At 39.0% G+C, this 12,176-nt stretch overlaps 5 protein-coding genes across 13 annotated transcripts in view; 3 read left to right on the forward strand and 2 right to left on the reverse strand.

Moving 5' to 3' along the window:
* Positions 1–4,293, forward strand: LOC100120267 (nuclear transcription factor Y subunit alpha). Of its 8 annotated transcripts, none has more exons than XM_008212468.4 (7): positions 1–138; positions 1,114–1,421; positions 1,503–1,636; positions 1,974–2,147; positions 2,224–2,315; positions 2,395–2,527; positions 2,604–2,705. In XM_008212468.4, exons 2-7 carry the CDS (start codon positions 1,127–1,129, stop codon positions 2,667–2,669), a joined length of 894 nt encoding a protein of 297 aa, XP_008210690.1. In that variant the 5' UTR covers positions 1–138; positions 1,114–1,126; the 3' UTR covers positions 2,670–2,705. The 8 variants fall into 8 exon arrangements, with proteins under 8 accessions (XP_008210690.1, XP_008210691.1, XP_001603926.2 ...); XM_008212469.4 differs by having other exon boundaries at positions 5–138; positions 1,503–1,618; positions 2,392–2,527; positions 2,604–2,805; XM_001603876.6 differs by having other exon boundaries at positions 6–138; positions 2,392–2,527; positions 2,604–2,805.
* LOC103316809 lies at positions 3,998–5,961 on the reverse strand. Its single transcript, XM_008212477.4, has 4 exons — positions 5,607–5,961; positions 5,378–5,525; positions 4,628–4,823; positions 3,998–4,541 (listed from the first exon to the last, which is right to left on the reverse strand). Exons 1-4 carry the CDS (start codon positions 5,832–5,834, stop codon positions 4,349–4,351), a joined length of 765 nt encoding a protein of 254 aa, XP_008210699.1. The 5' UTR covers positions 5,835–5,961; the 3' UTR covers positions 3,998–4,348.
* On the reverse strand, positions 5,654–7,376 carry LOC103316808. 2 transcript variants are annotated; one of them, XM_016984311.3, is made up of 4 exons: positions 7,054–7,376; positions 6,332–6,594; positions 5,989–6,222; positions 5,654–5,745 (listed from the first exon to the last, which is right to left on the reverse strand). In XM_016984311.3, exons 1-3 carry the CDS (start codon positions 7,128–7,130, stop codon positions 6,050–6,052), a joined length of 513 nt encoding a protein of 170 aa, XP_016839800.1. In that variant the 5' UTR covers positions 7,131–7,376; the 3' UTR covers positions 5,654–5,745; positions 5,989–6,049. The 2 variants fall into 2 exon arrangements, with proteins under 2 accessions (XP_016839800.1, XP_008210697.1); XM_008212475.4 differs by having other exon boundaries at positions 5,656–5,745; positions 5,984–6,222.
* The window catches only part of LOC100120356 (28S ribosomal protein S9, mitochondrial), a 22,642-nt gene continuing 17,764 nt past the window's right edge, over positions 7,299–12,176 (forward strand). Inside the window, exons 1-9 of the mRNA XM_001603955.4 lie at positions 7,299–7,457; positions 7,591–7,720; positions 7,796–7,899; positions 7,982–8,155; positions 8,233–8,318; positions 8,388–8,463; positions 8,536–8,661; positions 8,750–8,792; positions 8,869–8,990. Coding sequence (XP_001604005.2) covers positions 7,368–7,457; positions 7,591–7,720; positions 7,796–7,899; positions 7,982–8,155; positions 8,233–8,318; positions 8,388–8,463; positions 8,536–8,661; positions 8,750–8,792; positions 8,869–8,990 — 951 coding nt within the window. The 5' untranslated portion in view covers positions 7,299–7,367. The remainder of the gene's footprint in view (positions 7,458–7,590; positions 7,721–7,795; positions 7,900–7,981; positions 8,156–8,232; positions 8,319–8,387; positions 8,464–8,535; positions 8,662–8,749; positions 8,793–8,868; positions 8,991–12,176) is intronic.
* LOC100120383 (water witch) overlaps positions 9,035–12,176 on the forward strand; it is an 11,127-nt gene continuing 7,985 nt past the window's right edge. The window contains exon 1 of the mRNA XM_016984310.2: positions 9,035–9,323. The gene's annotated coding sequence lies outside the window, so the exon portion shown is untranslated. The remainder of the gene's footprint in view (positions 9,324–12,176) is intronic.

Genomic DNA, 12,176 nt, shown 5'->3' on the forward strand with positions numbered 1-12,176 from the left:
ACTGCTCGGCAGCTCGGCGAGCGGCAGTTCCCCCCCTACCACGGCCACCAATGCACGGCTGGCTCGGCGGCCCGACCATTGGTCCTCGATTGCGCCCGACCAATCATTGGGAAACTCAGCCCGACGAAAATATCCAATGTAAGTCCACAAATTATCAGACAGCCGGACGACGTGGCCCGCGAAAATCCGATTTCGCCCGGCCACCCGGGGGCCCGCACCTCCTGTGCCCGTGTGTCGCGACTGCCGCGAGTGTCCGCGACAAAGAGAACTGACGCCTTCGCTTTCTCGGGACACGCGCCATGTTTGCTGCTGCTCTGCTACTGCTCCGCGAGTTGTCCGTCCCCTCGGCCCGTTGGCAGCTGCTCGCTTGGAGTCTTCTCCGGGGACGGCCTCCGCGGGCCAACCGCCTCGCGCCGTCCTGGCTCTGCAGTGCTCGCCTCGCCCGGAGTGAGTCTCGGTTCGTCTGCAGTGTCGTGTCGTGTAGTGCCCGCGCGTTGATTGTTCCGGAATGCGCTGCTCCACTGCTTCTTCTTGGATTTCGGCTAGTGTCCTAATCGAATTATGCCCGCCGCCGACGCCGAGGAGGTATTGACATTTCGTGCGGCGAGAGCCAGTGCATATGTGTGCCACACAGGCGCGCGCGAGCTCCGATGCACTTCGCGGCCGTGCGTACGCGCAGTCCTTTCTCGCGGTGCTGATGCATGTGTGCGTGATGCCGAGAGAGAAAGAGAGAGAGAGAGAGAGAGATAGGTGGATGCATTCGGAAGGGTGTAATGCCAGCCGCGAACAATGAGAGACTGGTGTTCTGTGCGGAAGTTGACCGACGGCAAGGGTTGGGGGTGCGTTTGTCTGCTCTTGTTATGTAATCTAGGTGACCAGATGGCTTCGCACATCTCTTATGGCTTGTCCTCTGCTCGAGTTGAACAATTGTCCTGGCTTTGATGATATTTTGGGGAGTCCGTACTCCTCTATTTATAGTGTACGCAGATTGATTTGACTTTCAAAACAGTTCTGGTGGTCTAGGTCACTTCCTTGAGACTGAAAATGAGAGTCCCACTTTTGGATTTTACATTTGCATTCGTTAATGTTCTCTTGAATTTGTGTGTTCTCCAGCATTTAGAGTGTGATGGATCAGCTTCAAGAAGGCCAGACCGTGATGGTTGGCGGGGCTGGAGGTACGGTTCAAGTTGTACAGATGGGCCAAGGTGGCCAAGCCATGATGCTTCCTCAGACAATTCAAGTAGCAGCACCCAATGGCCAGATCCAAGTAGTTCCCGTCTCTAGTCTAGCTGGAGCAGGACAGCAGATAGTGATTCAACAGCCACAGACACCACAGATAATACAGACACCAGATGGCCAGACGTATATCTATCAGCCTGTGCAACTCGAGGGACAAGTTGCGCAACAGGCTCAACCTACTGGTGGGTAACGCTCTGTGCAATTTTTCCAAAATATAATATAAAAGTAGTACTTTATTACTTATGCACCACTCTGCCTCGTAGTTATAAATATCAACGGAAACCTGATGCAAATAGCCAACCCCACGACCCAGACAGCCACTGCTCCTGCATCGAATCCAGTCCAACAAATTGCTACTCCGACAGCAGCAGCAACACAGGCAGGAAACATTGTCATGGTGATTACATCAAAAAGTCTCTTTCACTAGCACAGTTTGTGTACACACCTTATGCAGACTTGTGGTGATTTTAGAGCAACATTGCATGCACTGTGAAACGATAACAGCACTGATAAAAGCAGATATTCAGCACAAAATTAACACTATTTGTTCTGAAAAATGCTTTTGTCTAACACCAATACACGATATGAGAGCCTTATCTTACAGCACATAAAACAAATTGATTCAATGTTCATACCTTGCTTGATTTGTTACTTCTAGATTCAAAGTACAAGTGGTATGAAACAACAATGCTTCAAAATTATTAGAAAAGTTCAATTGTATCCGTTTTTTACAGATGGTACCTGGTAACAGCGGGCAACCGCAATTCCAACGAGTAGCTCTTCCAAATGCTGAGTTTTTAGAGGAGGAACCTCTCTATGTCAACGCTAAACAGTACAGACGTATTCTTAAGCGTAGACAAGCGAGAGCAAAACTGGAAGCTGAAGGAAAAATTCCTAAAGAGAGACCGGTAAGCACTATTTTTTATCTGAAATAAACAACTGAAAGTAAAGTCAATTTTTGACATTGTCTTTAATGAATTGCAGAAATACCTTCACGAGTCCCGACACCGACATGCTATGAATCGAATACGAGGAGAGGGTGGTCGGTTTCACTCTGGACAAGTGAAAAAGAGGAGGTAAATATTTATGGTTGTTAAATGAATATTGTTCATTTTTTGTTTTTATAATTGAGTAATAACACGATTTTTACAGTAGAACAAACAATAACGCAATGATGGCCCAACACATAGCAACTTCAACTGGTAACAATATTCGAACTATAACAATACCAGTTTCAAGCGCTGGAATGCAGCACAATTCTGATATGACCTCCACTATTATCATAGAGGTAATAATTATCTATGCCTATTTCAAAAACAATAAACAAATTTTTTTTATGCGTCAATTATGAATGTGTGTTATAGAATGGAGCCAGCGGAGATGTCTTACCAGATATGATCAACGATGGAACGTTAGTGGACATAAAATAGGATGTGTAGGATAAATTTATAATTTTATTTTAAGATTTATGCGTGGTTTCATCAACTTATCGTGAAAGTATGCGATCTATGGAAGACTCTGAAAGTAGAAGTAGTTTTGTATCACTAATCACTACACGTAAATCAATATTGGTGTATATATTTATTATTTCACAGCGCGTAGCGCTACGCTTGCATAATCGTTGATGGTATTAGCTCTAATAAGAGGGATATCATTAAATTGAAAACGGTTGATTTCTCAAATCAATTTTTAATTTAGACTAACTAACGTCTTCTCGTAAAAAAAGCTTGTTTATATAAGTCCAGTTCAGTTGAATTAATCCTACGGAATGAGTTGTGTAAAGTATTTTGACATATTCAAGTCGGTTTGACAAAAATCCTACATAATTTTTAACCGACAACCGATAGTGACCTCATATTTAGCTTTTCTTACAATGTTGGATTTTTAAATCAGGATCACCAAGTCTAATGTTTCTAGTAATTTGAGAGTAAAACTTCGTGCAACGAAAAAGTCAGTTGGAAAATTTAGAACTTACCCAAGTTAAATTAATATATAACCCATGGTTTGTTCTTAAGGGCCACCACACCAGTTATATAGATATATTAACCGTATTAAATTGACGCGCCCCTTTGCTCCCAACTTTTAGAAAAACGGCTGTACATAGGAGTCTTAAAAAATTACAGGACCTAGTTGTCGGTACAATCTTTGCGCGGAAGTGAGCGGGACAGCATTTATCAGGAAATTCCCAAGGGAAAAGAATACTTCAAAAATACTTTCCAGATATGTCAAATATTTTGGGTTAGATCAGATCGATCGTCTATTGTTTATTTTGGCCGAGGTTAGTGGTTCGGAAGGAAAGCGTACTGTGAAGTATCTTTTTCTCCAGGATTCCATTGATGCATAATGCCCAGCTCACTACCGCGCAACGATTGTACCCACAACTAGGTCCTGTAATTTTTTGAGAGTCATAAAAGCGCTCGTTTTTCCAGAAGTTGGGAGCAAATGGTCGCGTAAATTAGCATTCACTAGTATATCTATATAACTGGTGTGGTGGTCCTTTAACAAACATTGCCTTTAGCTTCTATCTTTGCAAACGTATATGAGGATCTAGTTATTCAGAAAAATAAAACTCGTAAAAGAATGAGTGCAAGTACAATTAACATTAATTTTAGTAATATTGAGTTGAACGTTACACTTTTGCTACTGTCACACAGTGCTGAACAAAAGGCGTTGAATTCATTCTCGTACTGATATAGATAAAATTTAATGTAGTAGATGAAAAAATTTTAAGCGCAAGGAGAGTCAAATAGCAATAAAATTCTTCAAACTATATTTGCTATTTTATTTGCAGTTTCAAAAACGTTATATGATTTTGTATACTGTGTAATCTCGTGTAGTACGTGACTCTCTTTGCTATTTCTGTATATAAATGCCTGAAAGTGTGCACGAATAGGTGATTGTTTTGTAAGTATGCAAGCGAAAAAATAATTTAAATATCTTAGGAAAGCGAAAGGTATAATATAATAGGATGATGTAATAGCGTTAATTTATAAAGATTGACATTCTTAACAAAGGACTTAAAACAATTAATAATCGAAAAACAGAAAGAACAAACAAAAAATTAAACGATTTTTACAATTTTTTTGATTGCCAGAATCCGAAATTTCTTTTAAAAAACTTGCGACATAAGATGATGTTTTGAAGCGTTTCTCAAAATATGTAAGCAGCTTGATCTTGCACTGTCTGGATTTCGGGTGTGTTCGTCTGGTACCTCTACAGGTACTGATGGACCTAAAAATTGTTCTTGAATTATTCGTCGCCCTGCCTTACCGATAATGTCTTGATATTCGCTAAATCCGGTCCTTTGATCAAATCAACATTAATCAATTGATGAAAAAAATCGATCTCATAAACTTGAATATTTAACAGACAAAATTATAATCGTTACCTAACACGGAGTATCTCTCTTTCCTTTTTATCGACAGTCAAATTGTCCGGCGGCTTCATTAATTTCTGGGTCCTTAATGTATTATCACCGCCCACGTGTCGAGGATTTCTAAAAGATTTCTTTTGCTCGGTTTCCGCTATTGCGCTTTTTTCCGATAACGTCATGTTCATCGAGTCATTTTCTTTGATTTGATCACCTGTGTATCATATGCAATGTAATACGTACGTTATGACTTCGGTATTTAATACAAGTGAATCATTCGATTATCCAACCAATTTTACAGAATAGCTATTTTACCGAGTCATACCTTGACAAGAAGAAGACTTAATTATATGAAAGGATGTGTGTGTATATATATATATATATATATATATATATATATATATGTATATACACATACACACAACTATGTATTTAAGCAAGAATCTAATTAAACATTCGACAGACTGAGCCCCAGATGCGGAATATATGATTTATTATATGAATGCACTGACAATAGCTTCAGTCTCAGACCCTTTCAAGCATACATCAGATCAGATGTACTTCGAAAAATGTGATACAAGTACTATTATCCAAAAGATAATTCGCAAAACACACTATAATTATTACGAGCAACGTTTATTCAAGTGTTGGACAATCATAAAAAACTTCGAAATTTCTATATTGAAAGTATGCTTGAGAGAGTCGGCACGCAAAATACATAGAAAACATTTTATTTGATATTAGCTATAAAAAAGCACAGCAACATACGTAGCGCAGAAGAGCAATTGTATAAGTTCTTGGCGAACTCAATCTGGTAGGCGCTTTGAAACAGCTGTTTTTGCTGCCGCTCAACAAGCGCCTCATCTGGGGGATCTCGCGGTAAGAACGTTTTCAAATGCGAAAGCTCGCTTCGCACCTATGGATGAAATGTGTAACGAAAAAAAAAACCGAATAATAAAATTATTTTGCTAATAAAATATGTTGTGATTTGATTCACTCTGTCGAGAAGATCTTGCGGATTTTCGGTGCGTCTACGAGGCGGCAAGCGTTCATTCTTTTTCTGAAGGTTCAAGTACTCCTTGTAAGCGTCCTTTATGGGATTCGATTCTCTGTATTCGCTGAAGAATGGTCTTGCTCTGAAAAATTGTTGAACTCGCTTTGGACCATACTCCTTCGAGTAAGATGTTACAAAATCTCGGATTTCATCGTCAATTTCGTAATTCATTTTGCGTTCTTATGTCACTATACACTTTTATAATACGAAAAGGAGTTCAATGGTTTGACCGGATCGTGGTGATGATGCGTGATGATAATTTAAAAGGTTAAACGCCAAATGTAAAATGACAGTCGCAAAATTTATTTAATTCTCATTACTATACTTGCGGCGAAATAATCAATTATCGGCCAATTAAAAATATCCGTATAGCGCAAACGAAGAAATTAATGAGAAGACTGCACGTTGGCCTGCAGTTTAGATTGGATGATTCGCCTACGCTTGGCGGCAATCATTTTCTGGACGTTTTTCAAAATGACTTTTCCGCCGGTGCGCCCGTAAGTGTCCTGGTAAGTGGACAATTGAGCGTGCAGGGTTCCTGGACTCACGTAACCGAACACTGCAACGGTTCAAGCGAAACTTATTCGATCATGAGCATAGCTTTTATACAAAAAAGAAATGCAATTTTTGTTTTTCATGATGGTTGCATAAATGTCCATATAATATACCTCTTGCAGTAGTGTAAGATTGTTTGAGAGTCTTGTCGGTATGCGGATCGTAGTACAATTTTTTCAGATACGTTATCAGCTCGTTTCCCAAGTCGATTTCCTCTTCCTCCTCTTTCTCATCTGGACTTTTGTTGTAGTGCAGCTGGTAGGCGGTTTGATAGCGTTCTAGAGCAAATTTTTTGAGAAGTTTTTCCGCCTTTTCTTCGCAATCTTTCGAGTTTTCCGGCGTCCCAACTAATTCCCAAGATTCTGCAGGTCGAAAGCTATACACACATGAATAACAATTCCGACATTATGAATTTTCAAGTGAAATAAAATATTTTATCATCTATATAAATAAATATTGTACTAATATTTCACTTTTGAAAAAAATATTATTTCTATTTAGAATCGATTTTATTACATAATTCGTTTTATCAAGGTTTATTATAATATATATGCTTTATGCAGATATTCTAATATCGACATAATAATATCGTATAAAGTGCTATTGCGCGTATGCAGATACATACCTATATATAGATACACCTATTACATATTATAGGTATAAATAGAATGATATGTGAATATGAATATGTAAATGTTGTAAATTAGAAATTTTTGCTTATGACGTCGTGAAAAGTCTTTTCATATAGGTATGCGCAGTATAATATTGCAATAAAATATTGATATAAAAAACAGCGTTCGAATGCACATTTTAGATAACGAAGCTATAAACTTACGGCTCGGACTTCCTTGATTTTTTCTTTGTAAATTCATACTGATATTCCGTCGGGAATGTTTTACACGATCTCTGCATTGTCTCTATATTAAATTGTATCGAAAAATGTATACCTGTAGTTATAATTATTTAAGGACTGCTACACAGCAAATTTATAACGGAGATGAGCAGCGGAGATGATTTAGATGTGCGGGACTTTTGAAAAGTGGCGGCTGGCACTGCGCACGATACTGAAATCCTAACCTAAAAACAAAACAAACGGCCGACACACACCGCAGAAGTGCAGAGAGTGAGGCGACTGCCGAACATTTTACGATGTCAGTTTCCAGCTCTATTTTTTCACAATTAACAACGTTTAGAAATGTTGTCACGTCTCGTTTATTAAATAGAATAGTGCATCGTATGGTAAGATTTACAATTATAAATGGTAGTCTAATATGGTCTGAAGTCGATGGGGCACATGAATACTATACATAACCTCTTGTCTATAAGGCACACAATTTATTGATTTAGGATTTATAATTAAATTTTGTTATAGAACAATGTTTCCCTGTACTCCACTGCAACTGCTGCTCAACCAGAAATGCAACAGCCAGCATCTACTGAGAAGCAACCAAGGAAAATCAGCAAAGCTATGATAGCTTATTTGGAACGTGCTAAAGCTCACGGTATGCCGCAATTTGTTTATCAAATTGAAATGGTGAGATTTCAATTGCATACTTAAAAAAAATTACCACTTCTAGATACATTCATTCGGCAAGAACAAGAAGACTACAATATAGGCAAGCGCCACTTGGCAAATATGATGGGAGAAGATCCTGAACATTTTACTCAAGCAGATGTAGAAGTGAGTTATCATACAAAGTACTTTCATTGATCTTCATATTCATCTGATTTTATTAATAGATATGCACTTACATTTTTTGTAGAGAGCAATAGAATATTTGTTTCCTTCAGGGTTGTTTGACAAGGCAGCAAGACCTGTTATGAAACCACCCCAAGACATGTTTCCTCCTAAAAAAGCAGCAGAGTTTGATGAATCAGGAAGACCATTTCATTCTCTCTTTTATACAACAAAACCAAATTATTACCAAGCACTCCACGTTAGTACAAAATACCATTGTATGCTCTATTATAATGATAGTGAGAATGAAATTAACTTGTATAAAATTACTTTTAGGATATATATGACAACTTGCTAAAATTAAATGACCTGGAAGACAAGATGATAAGAAAAGGTATTCCACCTGATCAACATGCAGCAGAGTAAGCTTAAAAATTTTAAAACACGGTATAACACAATGTTTTACTTGGCTAAATAAATCTGTATTTTAGGGAGCTCCAATCTTCAGATTGGGTTAATCATGAACAACTGCAAAAAATTCTTTTGGAAGAAGTGGGAGATATTGATGTAATTCAGTAAATCTATTAATTCATTTTAATACTAAAATTTTTTGTTATAATTTCTTGAATATACTTTCAGTACGAATATTTCCTTTCAAGCATTAAAAGGTTGACTGACCATCCCTATGCGAATCATGCCAAAGATTATCTTATGAAGTTTAGAATGGAAAAGAGGGCTCTCACACATTCCTTCGAGATACCACAGGTATTATACAATATTTAAAAATTGGTCGATCGATATTTAATAAAAGCTAGTGGAACACCATATTATACACATACATTTGTAATTGTAGCTGGAGTATGACGAAGAAGGCAGACCTTTTATCACAGTACCAGGTAAATTGATATAAGTCTACGAATATTAAACACGCTGATTGCGATATATTTAATACAGTGTACTGGTTTCTTGCAGATTGCATGAGAAAAGAAGCACGAGGTAGTGTAACCGTTAAAGGCAAAGGAACCGGAAAAATCATAATTAACGGAAAACCCCTCATCAATTACTTCATCAAGTACGCTCAATCCCGTGAACAGGTATGTGATGTAGTTTTATTTTTTAAATCAAATTATACATTTTATCCAGAAGCTCTTTTAGTCAGAGAAATGATTTATAAACGTTACAATTAATTTTGTTCACGCCGTTGAATATACAGAGGTGAAACTCTGTTCTTCCGTATTTTTTCACACCGCAGTGAATTAAAAGTATGACACATTGATAAATAACTTTCATTGAACGTAATCGTGTATATTTATCTGAAGAAGTTAGCGCTGAGACTTTTGAATAAATTGCGTATTGTGCGCGCCGTATGAAAAAAAGTAGAAATTACCAGTGACGAAATCAACTAAAAGTGTTGGAGAAGCAATAAGGTGAGTAATTCTTTTTTTTTACTTATCAATGCAATAGTTACATCAGGTATAGGAACTGATTTTTTTTTTGCCGTTGTTTTCTGTTCAACTAAGACTCCATGTCCATGTATACGAAATTTTCTTTTGTCTGCAGGCGAGAGCCCAAGAGCATTATAACTTGTATACAATTTATAACAAAATCATACGTCTTAAATGAACAGAAATCAAACGCAATCAGTCTTATAATTGCGTGCGAAGGAGCCGATTGATAAACCTGTTAACAATAAGCCATGATTCCGAAATAATCGTACACATCACATAGCAATAAAAATCCACCGCAAACGGAACCGGTGTCTGGCACATAAAAAAATACGCACACGACGAAAGTCTCCTTGGGCTGTGTGCAGAAGCGCAAAATATTTCCGTTCGAAGAATCCCTTTAAGCGTTACATTATTCACGTAGCCGTGGATTACAACCGGTGCGTAAAGCTGTAGCCTCCCACTATCCCCTGGCGCCAGCGTAACTTTTCAAATCGAACTCGCTTTTTTGCAATCCATTAATTATTATTAAAACTTTTGCAAAAGAAAAACTCGTATAGGTCCACTTTCCTATAACAATAATCATCAGATGACACGAATTCGCGTCAAGGAAAAAGTTGTTCGCGCATTCGATTCGCGCCCGAAAACCCCATAAAACTCAATCCTCTAGACAATCGCCCGCAGATTTCCACGAACGCAATAATGAGAGCCACTTGGCGTGGAAAAGCCGCAGATCCTTCAGAGCCGCGCATTCCGCAAGCATCCGTCACCCTTCTCCATTTTCTATTAATTCTCACTACGCGAAAGCCAGTGTGTATTCTCATGCGAACATCAGCGAAAAATCGGCACGACCTTCGCGGAGCGGAGATGCGTTTTACAGTCGGCGAGTATACGTTATTTATTGGCTCTGGAAAAATCGGATTATACGGTGTGTCGTTGCGCAAGGCCAGGATCTCGATCGGCCAGGATGCTTGAAGATGCGTCGTAAACAATGTGACTATTGTTTAATTTATGAGCTCGTACTTTTTACAAGCTTGTCGATTCGTTGATGAAATTTCTGTTTACTCGGAGAGTCGGCATCAGGACGGAGATGCGCCTAAGTTTATAAATAGCAAACTTTCTTTTTTTGCCTTTCGCAGGAACGCCAAACGCGAGGTGGGTTGTAAATGCCACTTTAGAGAATATTTAATTTGCATAAATTCGTTGTAGAAAATTCAAACATACCCCGTTGGTTTATTATATTCAATTGAAGCGTGTCATTAAAGGACTCAAATTCAAAACCGACTACGCTTATCGTGTCAGTAGAATATTATAAAACCAGTCTGGGCTCGACCGGCTATTCGCATGCAGAAGTAGAATCTTATAACGCCGCGTCATTAAAAAATATATAGCAATCTCGTAATTCACAACAAGGAAAATCTTCACGTAAGTCGGCAACTACACGTATACTTGTAGTTGGATTTGTTAATAACGCACATCAACCTAGTTGTTATGTCATCGTTTAAAGAAAAACTAGACGCGAGTATTTATTCGAAAAATAGACAAAAAATTGCAATTACTCATCGGTATATCTGTATCGCGTAACGCGGCCCGGTCTCAATGGAACAATTGTCCAGGCTCAATCCGTCACTTGTGCGCGCGGGGCTGCAAATGTCCATTGCACGCAGCAGACTTGCGCTCGAAATCCCCACGCAGTCGTAGTCGCGCCGGTTAAAATAGAACCTATCAATGCGGACGCGACGATTTCATTCAGGAGCGCCAGCGACTGGCTGGTCTAGAGGCACTCGTTCATTGCCAGTATAAGAGGATGTTTACGTTTTTCCTCTTTGCAATCAATGACGAGATCATGCCCAATACTGACTAGGTGATATGTTTACATTAGAAATCTACGTTATCTGGGTACAATGTCACCAATAACTTACATAATTTGATGATCGATAACACATTCGGCACTATCCAGAAATGTAAACGGATCACGGAAAAGTGCATCATTGAACAGAGAGACGCAAGCACTGATGCAGACCGGTGTGTGTGTGTATATATATATATCACTCTCGCGCGTTATTGGGACGGCTTCTCTAATAATTGCACGTGACTATCAAAGCCTTATCCTTGTTTAAATTCGTGCTTATATACCTTCCTGCTTCTCGGATAACATCTTGCTGCGAGTTCGTCGTTTGCCGAAAAAAGAGAAACGGTCGGTGCGAAGTCGGTGCGCGTTATGTTACAGCCTCTCGATGCTTCTTTTGGGATGAGCTCGGGGCTGTTGCCATATAACTAAAAGGATTTTTGGCGAAGAGCAGCTCAGGAATTTTTTCGTTTGAACAGACGATGCGGGTCTTATAGCAGCGGATAAGGCGAACGAGGAAAGAAGTCGCTGCAGCAGTATGCACTCATGCGAGCTTGTAAACGAATGACGATTAAAATGGAATCTGCAGTGTGTGAGTTTTTCTACACGTGAGGTGCATAATTATTTTTCGACATGCAGCAAGAAAAGAGTCGCTGCGATAATTCAGCTTTTGGAATGCTTTTATATTCGAGATATAAAAAATGCTCTGAGGTTCGACTTGAAGGCTTAATATACGACTGCCGAGAAACGAAATCCTCGTTGGAATGTTCGATTTTATTTTCGAATGGAAATTTTTATGCTCGCGAATCATTTTTTTCTGAGTTGGCTGGGCAACTTCTTATCTTGTTATATTGCGCGGTTCGTATTCTACTGTCAATTTAAAATGAAATGGTTCCCAAATAATCCATCAGTGGTCCTGTACCAATACGCCCAAGTACCATCGGCAAGTACGCCCCCGATCGGCGATCGGTCTCTCTCTCTCTCTC

The sequence above is a fragment of the Nasonia vitripennis genome, chromosome 3 (genome assembly GCF_009193385.2).
Source record: "Nasonia vitripennis strain AsymCx chromosome 3, Nvit_psr_1.1, whole genome shotgun sequence".
Lineage (NCBI taxonomy): Eukaryota > Metazoa > Arthropoda > Insecta > Hymenoptera > Pteromalidae > Nasonia > Nasonia vitripennis.

What these genes read in the sequence shown, in the direction of transcription:
- LOC100120267 (XM_001603876.6), top strand. Translation starts at nt 1,127, where the DNA reads ATGGATCAGCTTCAAGAAGGCCAGACCGTGATGGTTGGCGGGGCTGGA. An exon ending in AGGCAGGAAACATTGTCATG is followed by an intron (nt 1,637 to 1,973) that starts GTGATTACATCA and finishes CGTTTTTTACAG; the next exon opens with ATGGTACCTGGTAACAGCGG. An exon ending in GGACAAGTGAAAAAGAGGAG is followed by an intron (nt 2,316 to 2,391) that starts GTAAATATTTAT and finishes CGATTTTTACAG; the next exon opens with TAGAACAAACAATAACGCAA.
- LOC103316809 (XM_008212477.4), bottom strand. Translation starts at nt 5,834, where the DNA reads ATGAATTACGAAATTGACGATGAAATCCGAGATTTTGTAACATCTTAC. An exon ending in CGCAAGATCTTCTCGACAGA is followed by an intron (nt 5,526 to 5,606) that starts GTGAATCAAATC and finishes TTTCATCCATAG; the next exon opens with GTGCGAAGCGAGCTTTCGCA. An exon ending in AGAGAGATACTCCGTGTTAG is followed by an intron (nt 4,542 to 4,627) that starts GTAACGATTATA and finishes ATTTGATCAAAG; the next exon opens with GACCGGATTTAGCGAATATC.
- LOC103316808 (XM_016984311.3), bottom strand. Translation starts at nt 7,130, where the DNA reads ATGCAGAGATCGTGTAAAACATTCCCGACGGAATATCAGTATGAATTT. An exon ending in AAATCAAGGAAGTCCGAGCC is followed by an intron (nt 6,595 to 7,053) that starts GTAAGTTTATAG and finishes ATGTGTGTATAG; the next exon opens with CTTTCGACCTGCAGAATCTT. An exon ending in ATCTTACACTACTGCAAGAG is followed by an intron (nt 6,223 to 6,331) that starts GTATATTATATG and finishes GAACCGTTGCAG; the next exon opens with TGTTCGGTTACGTGAGTCCA.